General features: G+C 44.4%; 2 protein-coding genes across 3 annotated transcripts; one reads left to right on the forward strand and one right to left on the reverse strand.

Moving 5' to 3' along the window:
* Positions 1-1,130: 1,130 nt before the first annotated feature.
* LOC123078670 (uncharacterized) lies at positions 1,131-5,157 on the forward strand. Its single transcript, XM_044501255.1, has 7 exons — positions 1,131-1,637; positions 2,147-2,454; positions 2,540-3,256; positions 3,869-3,997; positions 4,117-4,320; positions 4,437-4,637; positions 4,777-5,157. The coding sequence occupies exons 1-7, from the start codon at positions 1,370-1,372 to the stop codon at positions 4,900-4,902; spliced, it is 1,953 nt and encodes a 650-aa protein (XP_044357190.1). The 5' UTR covers positions 1,131-1,369; the 3' UTR covers positions 4,903-5,157.
* Positions 5,158-6,115: 958 nt separating this feature from the next.
* LOC123078669 (potassium channel AKT1) lies at positions 6,116-13,497 on the reverse strand. Of its 2 annotated transcripts, none has more exons than XM_044501254.1 (11): positions 12,994-13,497; positions 9,812-10,177; positions 9,595-9,652; positions 9,187-9,504; positions 8,843-9,088; positions 8,650-8,748; positions 8,447-8,491; positions 8,179-8,364; positions 7,693-7,887; positions 7,531-7,606; positions 6,116-7,297 (listed from the first exon to the last, which is right to left on the reverse strand). In XM_044501254.1, the coding sequence occupies exons 1-11, from the start codon at positions 13,212-13,214 to the stop codon at positions 6,414-6,416; spliced, it is 2,694 nt and encodes an 897-aa protein (XP_044357189.1). In that variant the 5' UTR covers positions 13,215-13,497; the 3' UTR covers positions 6,116-6,413. The 2 variants fall into 2 exon arrangements, 1 of the variants encoding a protein (XP_044357189.1); XR_006437593.1 differs by having other exon boundaries at positions 7,097-7,297; positions 7,403-7,606.
* Between the last annotated feature and the right edge of the window lie 2,870 nt (positions 13,498-16,367).

Below are 16,367 nucleotides of genomic sequence, written 5' to 3' on the forward strand. Positions count from 1 at the left end.
AGCGGTGCTTAGGCCAAGCCCTGCGTCGGTAGAACATCATCATCGTCACCACACCGTCGTGCTGACGAAATTCTCCCTCAACACTCGGCTGGATCGGAGTTCGAGGGACGTCATCGGGCTGAACGTGTGCTGAACTCGGAGGTGCCGTGCGTTCGGTACTTGATCGGTCGGATCGTGAAGACGTACGACTACATCAACCGCGTTGTGCTAACGCTTCCGCTTTCGGTCTACGAGGGTACGTGGACAACACTCTCCCCTCTCGTTGCTGTGCATCACCATGATCTTGCGTGTGCGTAGGAATTTTTTGAAATTACTACGTTCCCCAACAGTTACCTCACCGTGCAACTATGAATAGGATAAGACCCATCTCAACATGCAATCATGCATGAAAAAAAAATCCACCACAACATTCAACCATGCATGAGAAAATGTCTTCATCCAATTATTCTACTACTTAAATTCAATAAATATTTTATAACTATACATAATTCAATACATATTTTATAACTATACATAATCAAATAGGAGTATGATAAGTTATATCTCATATGTATGTTCAATTTTGGTTCTCATGTTATGAGTCTAAATTTTCATCAACCAATTCTCACACCAACCCATGAGTTATAATCTTAGTACACACATTGTTTACCTAGCGCGGACCGATTTTTCAGCTGTTGACTTATGTACGAAACACTATTTTCACATGGAAAAACATGACGGCTGTCATCGTAGACACTTTACACTAATATATAAACTGTTTGCTCCTCTTCATGCTTTACACATGAATGTTTACCCGGCACTACTGATTTATCTGTATTCTCACAAGAGTCATGCCTTTTACCAAGAAAAGACAAGGCATCTGAATTTCTTTGCTGCAAAGCAACAGCCTAGAATGGGCAACCCATCTGTCCAACGCAGGACCGTGCTGCTGTCAAGGACAGCACAACACAATACACGAAGGGAAAATGAAACACGAAAACAGCGCCGGTAAAAACCCAACTTATACTTGCTCGGCATAGTGACAAACAAAAGCAGTCTGCCGTTTGTTAGATCGCAGGCACTAACAAATTGACAAACCCACAAGCGCACTGTGCCATAAATACCCCTCCGCTCCTCTCCCCCGTCTCTCCTCTCCTTCTCTCTCTCTTCTTCCTCTTCCTCTCCCCTTCACCGGCCTCTTCCTCCTCCGCTTCCTCCTCACGCCCCCTCCCCACCCACCACCCCCGAGCGCCCGAACCCTAAACCCACGCAGCACCAGCGGCGGCGGCGCGGCCTCCGCCTGTCGCATGCCCGCTGCCTCCTAGCAGCCTGGGCCGCCGGCGATCGCCGGAGTCGGGGAGGGCGGCGAGCTCCCGTGCGCCGGAGAGAGATGGGGGCGGGCGGGAAGGGCTGGCCGGAGACGGCGAGCCGCGGGGTGAGGACGGCGTGGTTCATGGTGGTCATGGTCGCGTCGCTGCTCGTCGCGTCGGCGCCCGTCGTGGTGGCCGCCGGCGACGTCGCCGTCACGCTCTGGCTCGAGGCGCGCCTCGGCTGCCCGCGCTGCCGCGGCCTCCGGGACCACCTCCGGGGGTACGCCTTCCGGAGCTCGCTCGTGGACATACCGCTCCTCTCCGTCCTCCGCTGCATCGTCATCACCTGTAAGCTGCTCGCATTGCCTCCTTAATGCTGTTTTAGTGCGCGAAACGGCGCAGGCGCTAGCAATCCTGGGGAATCTGCATCTGTCTGGGTCGTGTTTGCTTGCTTCCCCATCCCCCGAGCCTTTTTTTCTTTCTTTTTCTTTTCTTTTCTTTGGAGAATGAATGAAGTTTCGTTTGTCCTTGGAGCCTATTTTTGGGACTTGAGCGCTTTGCTTAGGATTCTTCATATTTTTTGCATTTATGCATGAGGATTTGGTCACCCGAAAGCTACATCTGTGCTTGTCTTCTTTCGCTTGGGTTGGGGGAGACGATGAAACTTTTATTACTAGTGGAAGTACATGTGTCGCCTGTTACTCTTCAATTCTAGTATACCAATTTATTTAGTTAAACCGCGTCATTTGCTTAAGTCGACTGCTTGAAACTTGAAAGACATTGGAAAATTTCCGGTACAGTTACAGTCTACACCAGCCATCGTCGGATTCCACTAACCTGCTAGTGTACTTGTGCAGGTGTATACCTCGTGTGTGATACTTCTGGTCTCTCTCATGGCCCGTACCTTGGAACCACAACCTTCTGTTCCTTGGCTTCGCTGCTCATCTTGCTCATGAAGGCCTGCGTTTACACTCCAGCTCAGGACATTGGGCCTGAGCTCTCGCCGTCATTGGCGGACCACAAGCTAAATATGAAGATGCTATGGGGAATGCCTGCGCTTTTCCTGTCTTCCTTGATCTTTGCTCTCGGCCATTTTGTTGTCGCTTACAGAACGAGCTGCAGGGCTCGACGAAAGCTGCTTATCCATCGCATTGACCCTGAATCGGTATGGCCGGTTCGTTTGAATCTCACTGCACATGACGGATTACTGTTTCTATTTGGTATTTATGGCCCCTTCTGCTCCTTTTCAGATTCTGGCTTACAAGAATGCCTTTCCTGGATGCTACAAGGTTCCTCGGTCGCCCACCCCGCACAGTGCGAAACTTTATTCAAGGAGCGAGAGCGAGACAAAGAGAAAAACTCTTGTGCACGATGACAGGGATATTCCAATCAGTTTTCTTGCTGATAGTGATAGCATGTTCATTGCTTGCCAGGGGGTCACTGTGCACTACAAAATGTCTGATCCATCAAGCTGCATATCGCCAGCTCCTGAATTGTCTCCAGAAACTAATCATGATGCTGTTTCGTCAAGCATTTCTCCTAGAAGACAGAGGCATGAGAGCCCACCAACAGCTTCCTCGAGTACCCGTCGTCTTTTGCATAGGAGCTTTAGCCATCAGTATCACCAAACATCGTTATATGCACCATTGTTGGTAGAACCACTGACCTCTCCAACGGTGTCAGATGGCATCCCCTTTCTCAGTCTTGACGACGGCAGCTTACAGGTGTGTTCGAAACCTATGGGCTTTGATCTTGAGACTGGAGAGCACGGGAAATTTGCTGTTGTTTTGGTCCATGGGTTTGGAGGGGGAGTATTTGCATGGAGACATGTTAGAAATTTGCTTGCTCGACAAGTGGGTTGCACTGTGCTGGCCTTTGATCGCCCTGGATGGGGATTAACATCTCGACCTCGCAGAAAGGACTGGGAAGACAAGAGTATGCCAAACCCATACGAGCTTGAGTCACAGGTGATCCTTCTTACTGGATTAGGTCGTAATCTATTCGTAGGGTTGAATTATGTCACAAGAATTCTTAATTAAAGTCTAGCAAGTACCAACAACGTTTACCCAAAAGTTGCAGAGTAATTTATTTATTTATTTTCACTCAAGTGAAAGATTTTTTAAATACCTCAAGTATAAAAAATTATGGCTAACTAGGTGAAATGTTGTCTTTTCCAATATATTCTCTGTGATAATTAATTTTTATATTAAGTGCTATTGCCTGAATGCTTTTAGTTTCCACGCTCAGAGAGATATTTTATCTTCAGAATATTCTTTGTCATTGAGAGTTTTTATTGTCACTGCAACTTTGAATAAATTCAGTTTGAACTATGAGCCTAATTGGTTTGGTGCCAATAATTGGCATGCCAATTGTTGGCAATTCCAAAAAAATGGTTGGTTCCCATCTCTCAAAAATTGCCAATTTTTGGCAATTTTCTGTTTTGCCAAATGTTGGCTTGCCAAATATTGGCAATGCCAAATTTTGGCAGCAAACCAATTAGCCTCTACGAAACTTCTTCCACTGTATTTCAAACAGCGTGATCATGTTTTAAAAACACCATTTTGTATGTCCTTGTGCAGGTTGATCTTCTGATTTCATTTTGCTCAAACATGTTCTTGGGCTCGGTCATTTTAGTTGGTCATGATGATGGCGGCTTGCTGGCCCTGAGGACCGCAGAAAAGTTACGTGCTTCTGGAGATTCTAGGAAGGTACAGTATTGTAACCTTTCTTCTTCTATTGTAAAATCCGTGATCTATCATAGTTTTTGGAAAGTTTGTCATCGTTGTATTGATCATATTAAATTAAATGTTCCCCTGTGTGTTCCCAGGTCGAAGTCAAGGGAGTTGTTCTTATAGGTGTAAGCTTATCAAGAGAAGTGATTCCTGCATTTGCTCGTATACTCCTGCATACTCCTCTGAGGAAAAAGCACATGGTGCGCCCACTTCTACGTACTGAAATCACTCAGGTGATCAATCGACGAGCATGGTTTGACGCTACCAAGTTGACAACAGATGTTCTTAATCTTTACAAGGTGAACACTTGCATTAGTTTACATTTGCCTTTTAATCTGTCATGAAAGTCAAACCCCCTTTTTCCCATTCTGCGCAGATCTAACTATTAACTGACCTAATGAGCTTTTGCATTCAGGCTCCATTATATGTCGAGGGCTGGGATGAAGCACTCCATGAAGTAGGCCGTCTTTCATTTTCCACTGTCCTATCATCAAAAAGAGCAACGGAACTATTAAGATCGGTGGAAGACCTCCCTGTTTTGGTGGTAGCAGGCTCTGAGGATGCTCTTGTTTCTCTGAAGTCAGCACAAACTATGGCTTCAAAACTTGTAAATTCTGTAAGTTGTTTACCCCCACTTGTCCACTTCATCTTGTGCTGTCAGAGTGGTCTATATTTCTTCCAGAATACAGTATATAAATTCTGCCATGATTTGCATATCTAAATAAATCTGTGTTTTGCTTCTTGTTGTTGTGCAGAGGCTAGTAACTATATCAGGATGTGGTCATCTGCCACACGAAGAATGTGCCAATGCATTGCTCTCAGCTCTTTTTCCATTCATCTCAAAATTGGTATCATCAGATGATTCATTGCAAAGATTGTAGCATACACATGTCCACCTTTCCTTTTGAATTTTGCTCTCTTCCGTGCCCTCTACATTGAGTAGATGACCTCTAGCTGTTGCGAGTTGCTGTGATTCCATGTTAGTTGCAAAGTAGTGGAGCCTGACCCAAAATCTCAAGGGTCCTAGAGCTCCCCTAATTTATTTTTTTGGTCGTATGTATTTCTGTTCCCGATCTGTTCAATTAAGCAAGTTGAATCTGTACAGCCCATGCTTGCAGTGTTCCAGTTCACGTCTACCCCAGCTCCAGCTGCTTCATTATCATTGACTAACTCCAGCGGAGCAACATTTAAGTAACAGATACCTGAACAACAATGTGCTAGTTTTTGCTTCGCTCAAGTTCGAAGTCAATTGCGTTTAGAAGCCTTCTCAGTTGTGTGACATTTTGAGAATTTTGCGGAACTTACACACGTAGTTTCTGCCTAGTATTCACACAATGTAGGTTTCCATTGAATATTTGTCCCAATGATGGTTGCAAAGGGGGTGCACATGTCAGCGACATGCTGAGGAGATACTATGACCCTGCATTTGAACAGATTCTGGATGGTTTTATTGGCTCTGTCACCTCCGTGGCTTCACATGCCAACATTACTTGCCTGAGCTGTGAACTGGTGGTTGGTGAGGCGTGTAAATAAAGATGTCCCAGGATCAGCCAGCCTCACGTGGCTTGTGTTGCAAGTTGCAACAGAAATTACTCTCTGATGAGGCTGTGAACACGTGTGACCTTTACACCAGTACTCCCTCCACAAACTACTACTCGCTCCGTCCCAAAGTGTCTCAACTTTGTATTAGCTCTAGTACAAATTTATACTAAGCTCCAGACACTTATTTTGGGACGGAGGGGGTACTAGTATAAACTTTGAGATCATTACTTTATAGTGATCTAAAAGATGTTATATTAGTTTACAGAGGGAGTACAATTTAATTTGCACACCACTGCCTTTGAACAAAAATAAAACGAACATCAACAATTCTCGTACAGCTCCTTGTCTGCTGGCAGTCCTCTTCTGAGACGGCAGACACCAGGGAGTAATAAACCAGCAATACAGTCTCTGTTTTATAGGAAGCACTGAAACTTAGCAGGTTACTGGCATCATTCCTCAAGTGTCACACAGATTCAAGCGGTCAGCACCATTAGTTCCATAGGAAGGCCGAATTCACAAGCAAAGATAAGGAATATAATGACCATAATAAAATGAAGCTAGATAACCTTAATAATTTCCTTGGATAGCCTGTGAAAATTCTGCATGCCTAGCAGACAAGAATTTCTATACAATGAAAATTCTGCATGCCCAGCAGACAAGAATTTCTATACAAGGCATACCTTGCTGGACATAACCCTATTTCACCATCTTTTGCACGGTGGAGACGTGTCGTGGAGTAGCCATTGGTGATTTCCAGTTATTTTTTCACCATTGGCTTTTCTGTTACAAGCATGGTTCAACATTCCCCCTTCACCCTAATTATTGTAAACCGGAAAACGCAATTCTATGCCTAATTTTTACCTCCTATTTGCGTATCATCTGGTATCCAGTCATCACTGGCAAGAACAAGATGATCACCATCTCTGATGAGCTCAACCTCGTCAACCTCTGCGCCCTCAATTGTCAGGACCTTAGTGGGCATCATGTCAAACTTCTTCGCACCTAGTTGAAGAAGCTCCTTCATCGACCCCGGTAAGATCACGAGCTTCCCAGCAGTGTTCCCCTTCTCAGGGCAGCTGATTGTCACCCTGACGAGTGGGTTGTGATGGGCCTGAGGATAACTCGGACCACCTGTTGCCGCAAGACCTCTTGAGAGCAGATGGTCGGTCTCTCGGCGCGGATGAGACGAAGAGATGACACCAAAAAGAGAGTTGTGAAAACTGACTTTCCTTCTCTGCGGAAGAACTTTGCTGGGTTGCTGCTCAGCATCTTCACGGATCACTTTTTGCATCGAGGGATCACTGCTGAACCTGCCTAGCAGCGTAGGTGTCATCCTACCATTTGACGTGTACTTCCTTGGTGCTATCACTGATCTAAATATGTTCTGTATTTCTTCATGGCCTTGTTGCTCAGCTAGAGCTCTTGGGGTCCAGCCATTGCTGTCCTGCTTGTCAATGTCTGCTCCGTGTCTTAGTAACAGCTCAACCATCTCAACATTCCCATCGCAGACAGCACGGTGTAGCGGAATGTTTCCGTCCTTGGATGGCCTGTTTACATCGATGACATGTTTGAGTATTTGCTTGAGCAGTTCTATATTATTTTGCTCGACTGCGGTGCAAGCATATAAGCTTGTATCCCCCGATGATAGTTCTGCACCGCCCTTGACTAACAGCTGCACAACCGTATCATGTTTCGCATACACAGCCTCCCATAGCGGAACCTTTCCTTCCGAATCTGGATATTGGAAGAATTAAAGGCATAGTCAGCTAAGGGTATGATCAAACCTTAACAACTCTTCGGGATTGGTATCCGCAATTAATAAGGCACTCTTGTACTTACTAGTCAAGAATAAAATTTTCCTGAAGTGATAGATGCTAATAAATTTCAGAGGAATTATGCAGATGGTAGATTTGCTTCATTACGATGATGATCTATATATAAGAAGGGACTATCATGGTTAGGCATACCCCTGGCATTTGGATCAGCTCCATATTCTAATAGAAGCTTGACACATTGCTCATTTCCTTTGGAAGCAGCTATGTGCTGTCATCATGAAAATGAACAATGTCACTTTCCTGCTTAACAAAAATCTACAGAATAAAGAATACAGTTATGATGAGCATACTAACCAGTGCTGTACGCCCATCTTGATCTGACTCATTTGGATCCAAATTACGCTTAAGTAGTTGATGCAACAAATGGTCATCTCCTCTAGTCACTGCAAAGCAGAGTGTGATTGGCAAATCCAGACGACCTCGAGCTAGCATGCTCTCGATCTCCTTCAGAACACCTACCATTACGCCGTCTGTCTGCTCTTTTAGTAACTGCACCAAAAAGGGGATCTTAATAAGTCCTAGAACAATCCTTGATGGTATTGCAGTTGTTCTTAAGCAAACGGCATTTTGTAAGGCATTGTCATCGTCGTTGATTATGGCTGGGAGCATCAGAGGAAATTAACCTGAGATAGACCCCATAATGCAACTTAAGGATCTTAAGCGAGCTAGCGATGATTTGAGGATTGAAGTTTCAATTTCACATATTGTTGATGCAGGTTCTAGCAGTGTTGCTCACGATCTTAACAAGAAAGATCTAAAAGAGTAATATGGGCAGTAAACCTGAATAAGGTTGTTCATGATGATAGTTCCATCGCCAACATTGGATTGAACAATGCTGAGAAAGGCCGTACGATTCATCCGTAGAAGCTGACATAAGGATCTTGTCCGGACTGTGAATAATTGAGGCCTATAGCAAAGAACCCCAATTTCTCCAATAACCTCTCCTGACTTGGCCACTCCAACCACCTGGAGATTACCAAATACCAGTATATCATTTTTAGGGACCATTTGATGCATAAATTTACTTCAAGTTCAGCACAGGACTTACCTGTTCTGCACCATGTTCCGCGCCATTTGGAACCTCTACTAATTCCTGAAAAAGGCGACATGTTTATTGATTGTTAAAATGACACACTTATTTTGGGTGTTATAAAACTACTATCAGTATAACTACCTTTTTTATCTATATTCTTCTCATACATAACTATATTAACTAGGAAATACAAAGGATAAGAAAAATAGTATTCTTACCACACTACCAGAAACTAAAATGTAGAAGTCAGTGGGTGCTTCATTCTGCAAAATGACATCCTCCCTAGGTGGAAAATATTCGGCTTTCATCTCTGAAACCTTCAAAAGGAACCATGCAAAATGACAACATAAGCAAACGTTCAGGGAGTAATAATTACCTGAAGGAAAGACCAAAGAATTACCACGGCCTCACCAGTTGAAAAATCAGATCATTAGATACTCCTTGAAACAAGTAAATGTTTTGAACCAGATTGAGGAACAGATATTGCGAAATGCTAGACCTAATAGCCTTAGGCAGCGCATCAAGAGTCTCTTGTTGTTGAAGACCTTCAGAATCTGTCCTGAACTTTAAGCTAAGATGTGATATCATCTGATCTTGCAACCGAGGTGGTAGCTGATTCCGAAGGGCAAAGCTGGTTGCTGCTTGAATTGTATCCCGCTTTAGTCCAAAAGAAAAAAGATCTCAGAGTCGAATATTGAAATAACTGTCCAATGTATATATCAACCAAAGGCTAGTCAAAGTCAAACAAAACTCACATATTTTCGAGTACGGCTGGTGCCATGGACAACCAAGTTGGTCATGTTGCCAATCAAATAAGCAGTCAGTCCAAGGTTAAAGAACATGTAGAAAATATTGAAAATCATCTCCCGTATGTTCTCCGCATGATAATCCCCATAACCCACAGTGGTAAGCGTGGTGATTGACCAATATACTGATGTTACGTAGCGAATCCACAAGCCCTTGGAATGAAAATCTGGCATGGTATTGCCGATCCACGTTTCCTTTGGGTCCGGGTACCTATCAGCGATTAGATAGTAGAAGCATGCTGCACAGTGCACGGCAAAAAGTGTGACCTACAAGATAAAATGTAAGGAAATAGGATATCATCATTCATCCAGAATATTTAAATTACAGGAAAATACTCAAATGTTGAAATCACTTACACAAATGAGCTTTGCACATCGAACCCAGAAGTAATTGAAGTGTCTATCCTTCTCCAATCTAGTAAATGAAGAAACAGAGGTTACAACACATGGCACAAAAGTAATAGGCTACTCAACAAGTTTTAACAGTACACTATCAGACTTAGATACAAGTTCAGGAGCTTAGAACAAAAAACAAAACATAATTTTGTATATTCATGCATTGCCGCAAACCTACCTAGCAAAGAGAGAGCTGACTCTCCGGAGACGCCATAGACGAAGCATGTTGAAGAATCCATATGATCTGAGCTTTGAAGGTAGTATCCTGCGAGCAATTTCTGATGGGATGGTGGAGGCAACGTCAAGAACCAACCAGCTGGTAGTATAACGCCAAGCAATCCTCTTTGGATCATCTTCGAGCAAATAGGTCAGTCTGTCCAAGTAAGCTACAAAGAAGGTCAGGATGATGTCAACTGCGAAGATTGCATTCACGGCATTGTCCGTCGCAGCTAGGCCTCCCGTAGGGATCCGGATGAAGCCAAATTCGAATGGGGAGACCCACGCAGAGTAGACCACAAGAACTATGAGGAAAGTCTCCCACAATCTGCATAATGTTAATAACAAAGATATCAGAATTGATTGTCGTAGCTATTGTAAAATGTCCTATTTCTCTACAATAGTGACCAATGAGCCTGCTTAAAAGTGTAAATATATTTATTATTCATGTCGAGTTTGTTTAGCATTATTGCATACTTGGTGTACTTTCTGCTGGCTATTAGTAGACTAGAAGTCTTTCACACGGCAGCTCAAAAGTTGGCACATATGGTACCAAGCACCTGAGTTTGAATCCCACCTTCCTCTTATTGAAAACTAGGGGTGAGTCTCTAGACGTACCAAACTAAAGTTAACCATTAATATATATGTACAAATTTTCATGAAAAAAGAGACATCTGAGGGAAAAGAAAGACTGATGATTCATGTAAAGACAAATATCACATGGAACGTCTTGTATATGTGCCTTTTTTCTATAGTGCTTTGGCAGTGCCTACCCTTTTTCACCACAAAAAATCACATGGAAAACACCCTTTCACGAAATATCATGAAACCGTGTGAAGAAGTTTTATTGAACTGTAGAAGAAATATTAAATGTACGGGAAATGATATTGAATTAAGTACCAAATTTAGAGCTCAAACTTAATGAAGCTGGGAAGATATTATCATACGGATAAACATCCAAATGAATAGCGATGACCGGTAAATAGCAATATGAAATTTGCTTACTATATCTTCACAAATGCAACTGAGATTGACATTACGATTTTACATAAACCCAGAATATCACATACAAATGTATATATTGTTTTGAGAATTTTACAATTGTATGTGCAGTTTCCACCCTGCACGGGCATGTAACGTGACACGTTTTTGCGTATATTAGCAATAAAATTAAGAAGAACATTTAACCCTCACTAAAACAAGAGCAATTTGTGGGCGTTTCCTGCTGCTTTGCTTTGCTCTGTTTTGTTTTCGGTTGCTTTGTTTTCCTATCTGTTTTTGGCTGCTTGGTCTTGTGCATGCTTCACGCCTTCTTGAGAATTTTTAATTTTTACCCCTAGTTATTGCAGTCTCGCACGCCTTCTTGAGAATTTTTAATTTTTACCTCTAGTTATTGCAGTCTCGTAGAGTATCAACAGTTGCTCGATTGTTTTTTTTTCTCCTTTTACCTCGCACTCGTGCCTTATTCACGGTTTAACCCTATTTAGAAACTTTTGGCCAACCTGACATCTGAACCCACATGTATGACCAATGTGGCAACTGACATGGACTTCACGTCCCAAAATATTGGGAAATACTTGTAAGAAGTGTCCAAAATCTAGGGAAATAAATCATATTTCACTAATTTTAACTCCAAATTTGGTTGCAGCTATTCTGTTTTTTATGTATATTTATAATCTATTAATTTATTTTTTCTCCAATTGTTTGGAATTTGAAAGTGAGTTTATACTCGGAACAAGTAACACATAATTTGAAGTTAATATGAGTGAGATACTATTTTTCAAGTTTTTGGAGAATTTCTATAAATAATTTTTAATACTTGGTGACTTGGCATCCATGTAGGGTGGGGTTGTCCTATCAGGTTGAGGATACTTTGTTAAATGGGATACATCTGTATCTGCTGTATATGTATCGATATATAAAGTATCACTAGGGTGGAATCTAAATAATCTTGACCATTCACTTCAGTCTGATCGTACGGTCCATGGATTAAGTTGGACCAATGGAAATTACTCCATACCTTATAACTAATTTGTTAAATTTGTGGCTAATTATAACCATAACTGTATTTAATTTTTTTAATATAATATTGATCGAGACGTGCCTTGCATGTGCACAATCACCAGTCCTGGATTAAGCACAGGTTCTTGTCGAAAAGAGGAAATCTTGTTAAATCGGGTAAACAGTTAACACTGTGTGAGAACTAAGGAGTTAAAAAAATCAGACTTGCAAGAAATAAATATAGCGATAAATAATAATTCAAACTTGCAAAACTTAGTAAATGATGCAAAAAGGCAGTAAACCACCGACCGTAATAAAAGCCATAAACAAGTAATTAAGCCGCCCCCCTCAAATAAACCCAAGAAATAAATAATGAACAAAAGTTTTGGATGTGAATTCCGTGAATGAATCCTTTATTTGGAGACGGGAGCACTGAATAAAGAAGGGTAAGACGAGAGAGCGCAAGAAATGTTGGCATCAAAATCACGATTTCCTTGTCTGTGTTAGAAAAAGCAAGGAGTAAAGCAGTCGTAAAGAGACCAGAGCCGTCCAAAGTAGTAGTAAACAAAAAATAAATCAGAGAGCCAGAGAGGACGACTACTCTGTAAACAAACGCACAAACAAATCAATTATTCAGTTTAAGTCAAACCTAGAGAACATAAAGAAATTGAAGCTTTGGTATATTTATTTTTAATCCAACGAAGCTTTGGATCCTGTGTTCCACAAAATAACAGATAACAGGCTCTGAACTTTGCAAATTTTGAGCATAGCAAAATAACAGATAACATGCTCTGGAGTAGTAGCAAACATGATGATGTGATGTTAATTGAAGCTAACAACAAATATTGTAAGAAAAAAAAAGAGAAAGCAAAGCAAGAATTGCAAAGCCTCTACTTGACAGCAGCTGTACGCGGACCATTCATGAACCAATCCGTTAAAGTATAGCTGACATAGCTAAGCAAGTAGCTACCGATGAAGGAAACGACCAATGCACAAGAGAACAAATTTTGAAACCAAGCGCTACGGAGAGATAGAGAGGAGATGGCGTGGCGACAGAAGAGGAGACGAGTAGAACTAGTAATGATGAGGAAGGGAAATTGTGGAGAGCAAGGAGGATGCGGCGTGGCAGTGTGTTGTTGTTACCTGTATCGGCGGTCGTACGGCGAGATGATGAAGCGGCGGAGCTTGACGCGGCGGTTGCTGCGCGCGCCGAGCGACGGCAGGATGCCGCTGGAGAGGCTGTAGTGGCTGCCGTCCCGCGACATCTCCCTCTCGAGCGCGTGCGCGTCCCCGACGACGCCGCTGCCGCCCTCGCCCCACGGCCCGCACGCCCGCATCCTGGCGGCCCCGGACCTCGACGACATTGCGGCGCCTCGCTCACTCGCCGGACCGCCGCCGGGCCGGGCGGGTTTAACGGACGGAGGGCCACGGAATCTTGCGGCGCGGCGCGTACTAGTTAAAAAAGTGTGGGTCGGATGGATTCTTTCCCTACTTGCGTTGCTGGTTTGGGTTTGTTTTCTTGGGAAGCGCAGCGCAGCGCGGGAGACGTTGGGAGTGTGGTGCCGCGGGCGGCGACGGCCCTGGCTGTGGCTGGGCGGGCGGGCGGAGGGGTGGAGGGAGACGACTCCTGGTCTGGGGGCAGGTGGACTCCTCGCGATCACGCGCGCCCGCAAGGTGGGTTTTATGGAGAACGCCTCCGCGGGTCGGATTCTGTGCTGCGGGTCCGGCGGGGACAGTTTCTTTTTCTTTTTAAAAAGCACAGTGCGGCTAGGTCTCGGTCGACTCGACTGAGATTTAATTAAATCTCAGTAAAATGATATAACATGTTGAAGAGGAAAAGAAAAACTGATTCTTTTTGCACGGATCTTAATATAAAGTCTCATGAATATAGTATCAACTGGGCGTGTTCTGATGTCCTCCGGCTTCACGCTTCGAAAACTTCCCAGACGAAATTGTCCCGAACGGTTTTAGCTGGAGAAGCTGGATTCGGGAAGCTGCTCCTTCTCTACGTGTAAAAAAGAGAAGCAAGGCCGGCCCAGCTCCACCGAAACATGAAGCATGGAGTTTGCTCTATTTACAGGGAACTGCCACCGCCAAGTATACCGGTTCGTTGGCTCCCCTCGAAAAGAAACATAACATCTCGAATCGTTACGTGAATCCTCGCTTGTACCGCTACCCCTCCTAATTGGGCTGCATGCAGCCGGCCCAACATACGACTAACAGGCCACAACCCTCTCTCAGTTGGGCTGCAACTGTGGGAGAAGCTACCAATGTCCCGAACGCTCCAGGAATCGCTACCTGAAGTTAGAAGCGAGGATGAGAAGTTGAAAATGTGGAGTTTTGTGAAGCTGGGGAGAATCCGAACACGCCCTAAGACTTAACAAAGTCCCAGTGGATTGAAACTTAGCAAGCAAAGTAATAGGTGCCTCGTTCATACATATCATAAAAATCAAAGTATAAGTCATATAAACACCGACACGAAAAAATTAAGAAGACAACGTAACGTTTCTAAACTTGGCACCAATGCCCGTCGCCTGCCTCCGGCACCACCACACCAGTCACCGAAGGAAATAAAAAAATCACCTTCTCACCCGATCTTGATGCGGGTCCATCGCTGATATGCAGTTTTGCGGACTTCTAAAATGGCTCACCAAAAGTTGCCATTGTCGTTGAACGAATCAGACCAGGGTAGCATCCCAGACACGCCATTGAACTCCAGATCTGGCACCCCACCACGACTAAGACACCGAAGACGGAAACCATAGCTGCCATCCATCAACCATGAACCCCAGCACACGTTCCGTCTTCTAGATGTTGTAGACGCATACCACAATCTACATCCAGTCCAGGATTACCTCCCAAGCTCTGCGTCGACATTGGAGCAGACGCCGTCACATCGACGAAGCCCGAGGACACATGTCCACCACAAGGATGCAGCCATCGCCACGATATCCCTGCTTAAACGGACTAGTTCCCAAATCCATCATCGTCCATAGAGACGATCGCCACATCGGAGAAGAATTTAGAGCTTCTTTATTCAGCATCACCGTCGCCGTCACCGAAGCCAAGACGTCAAATGATCCAAAAACCTAAACTAGTAGGGACCTAGAACCTGAAGCTAAAACGTTCGCACACACGGGATCTGGCGACCCCCTTCACCACCGACGATCAAGAGGGGCAAAATTGAAAATTTTGACCTCGAAGCGAAAGTATTTCACAAACTGTTTTTGAAAATATTTCACACCGCTGCACTCTACTGTTCAACTCCTTACAGCTAGGCGTTGCATAGTGTAGTGCAGAGCCTATCTGTCGGGCGCTACACTAAGTGTTAGACGCTCCATAATAGGCGCTGCACATTAGTGGTCAGCTGAGTGAAATACTTTTAAAAACAATTTAGTTTATGAAATAGTTTGGTCCTGAAATCAAATTTACGTTTTTTGCCATCAAGAGATTGCCGATGAAGGGGAGCCGCCGGAAGACAGCTTCGGAAGGCCTGGCTCTCTTGGCGGCGGCTAAAGGTTTATGGTCGCTGGCCAAAGAGCGACTCCAAAGCCCGGCGGGGACAGGTTTGCTGCCTCCTCCTCTGCCTTTTGTCAACGCGCCGTTTACGTGGTACATCGGCGTGCCTTCGCCGCTGGCTTGGCTAAAAGGTAAAAGGAGTCACACACGTGCGGGCTAGCTCCGAGGTCCAACGCTACGCCCAGTTTTTTCACCCCAGCCCCTTTTTAGCATGCCATCCGTGTTCTCCCTTTTCCGATCAAACACACACGAGCATTGGTGTTGGACACTGGATCCGAATAAAGCTTTTTTTTTTTTGAAAAGGAGGCGTTTTCGTTCCTGCGTCTCCTTTGAGTTGTTATAATGTTCAACTTACTACTAGTATAGGCACCTCTTTTGCTCACGTCCTCCTCTTTCGCGGTACTACTTCTCTTTGCTCTTTCTATATTGTGTGTATATATATGGTCCGCTCCATTGATTCCTTCGGTATGCATTTAGACTGACCGTAGCCCCGCTTGTAATTTGGATATGAAAATTATTGCTCAGCCTCGTTAGAGCATCTCCAATTGGTGTCCCCTAATAGGGCATAACCGCATTTTACATCACAGGGCATAACGATGCTCCAATTGATGCGCTATTTGTAAATCTTTTTAATCCAAATTTAGGGCAGCTGCAAAACACGGCACCAAGTGCTGCAAAATTTGCAACACTTGGGCAGCTGCCACAAAACAAATCGCTTCGTACGTGAGCCGCCAACCGTTGTGCTGAAATTTTCTGCGCCGCGCCCACACCTCTACTCGACCACCGCCGACGGCGATTTCGGCTGCGAAGACCATGGTCGCAGCTCATCCCCCCTCCCTAACTCCGTCGCGATGCCGCCGCACTACCCCGTCACTTTGGACGATCGCTGGAGTCCCCGCCGGCCACTGAGTGGGATCCGCCACGACGGTGAGTTTCAACCGATCCAGGTGTTGGTTAGAGTGCCACAACCCATGATGCCCCCCACCCCCGCACAGCTC

This window comes from Triticum aestivum, chromosome 3D (assembly GCF_018294505.1).
Source record: "Triticum aestivum cultivar Chinese Spring chromosome 3D, IWGSC CS RefSeq v2.1, whole genome shotgun sequence".
Taxonomy (NCBI): Eukaryota; Viridiplantae; Streptophyta; class Magnoliopsida; order Poales; family Poaceae; genus Triticum; species Triticum aestivum.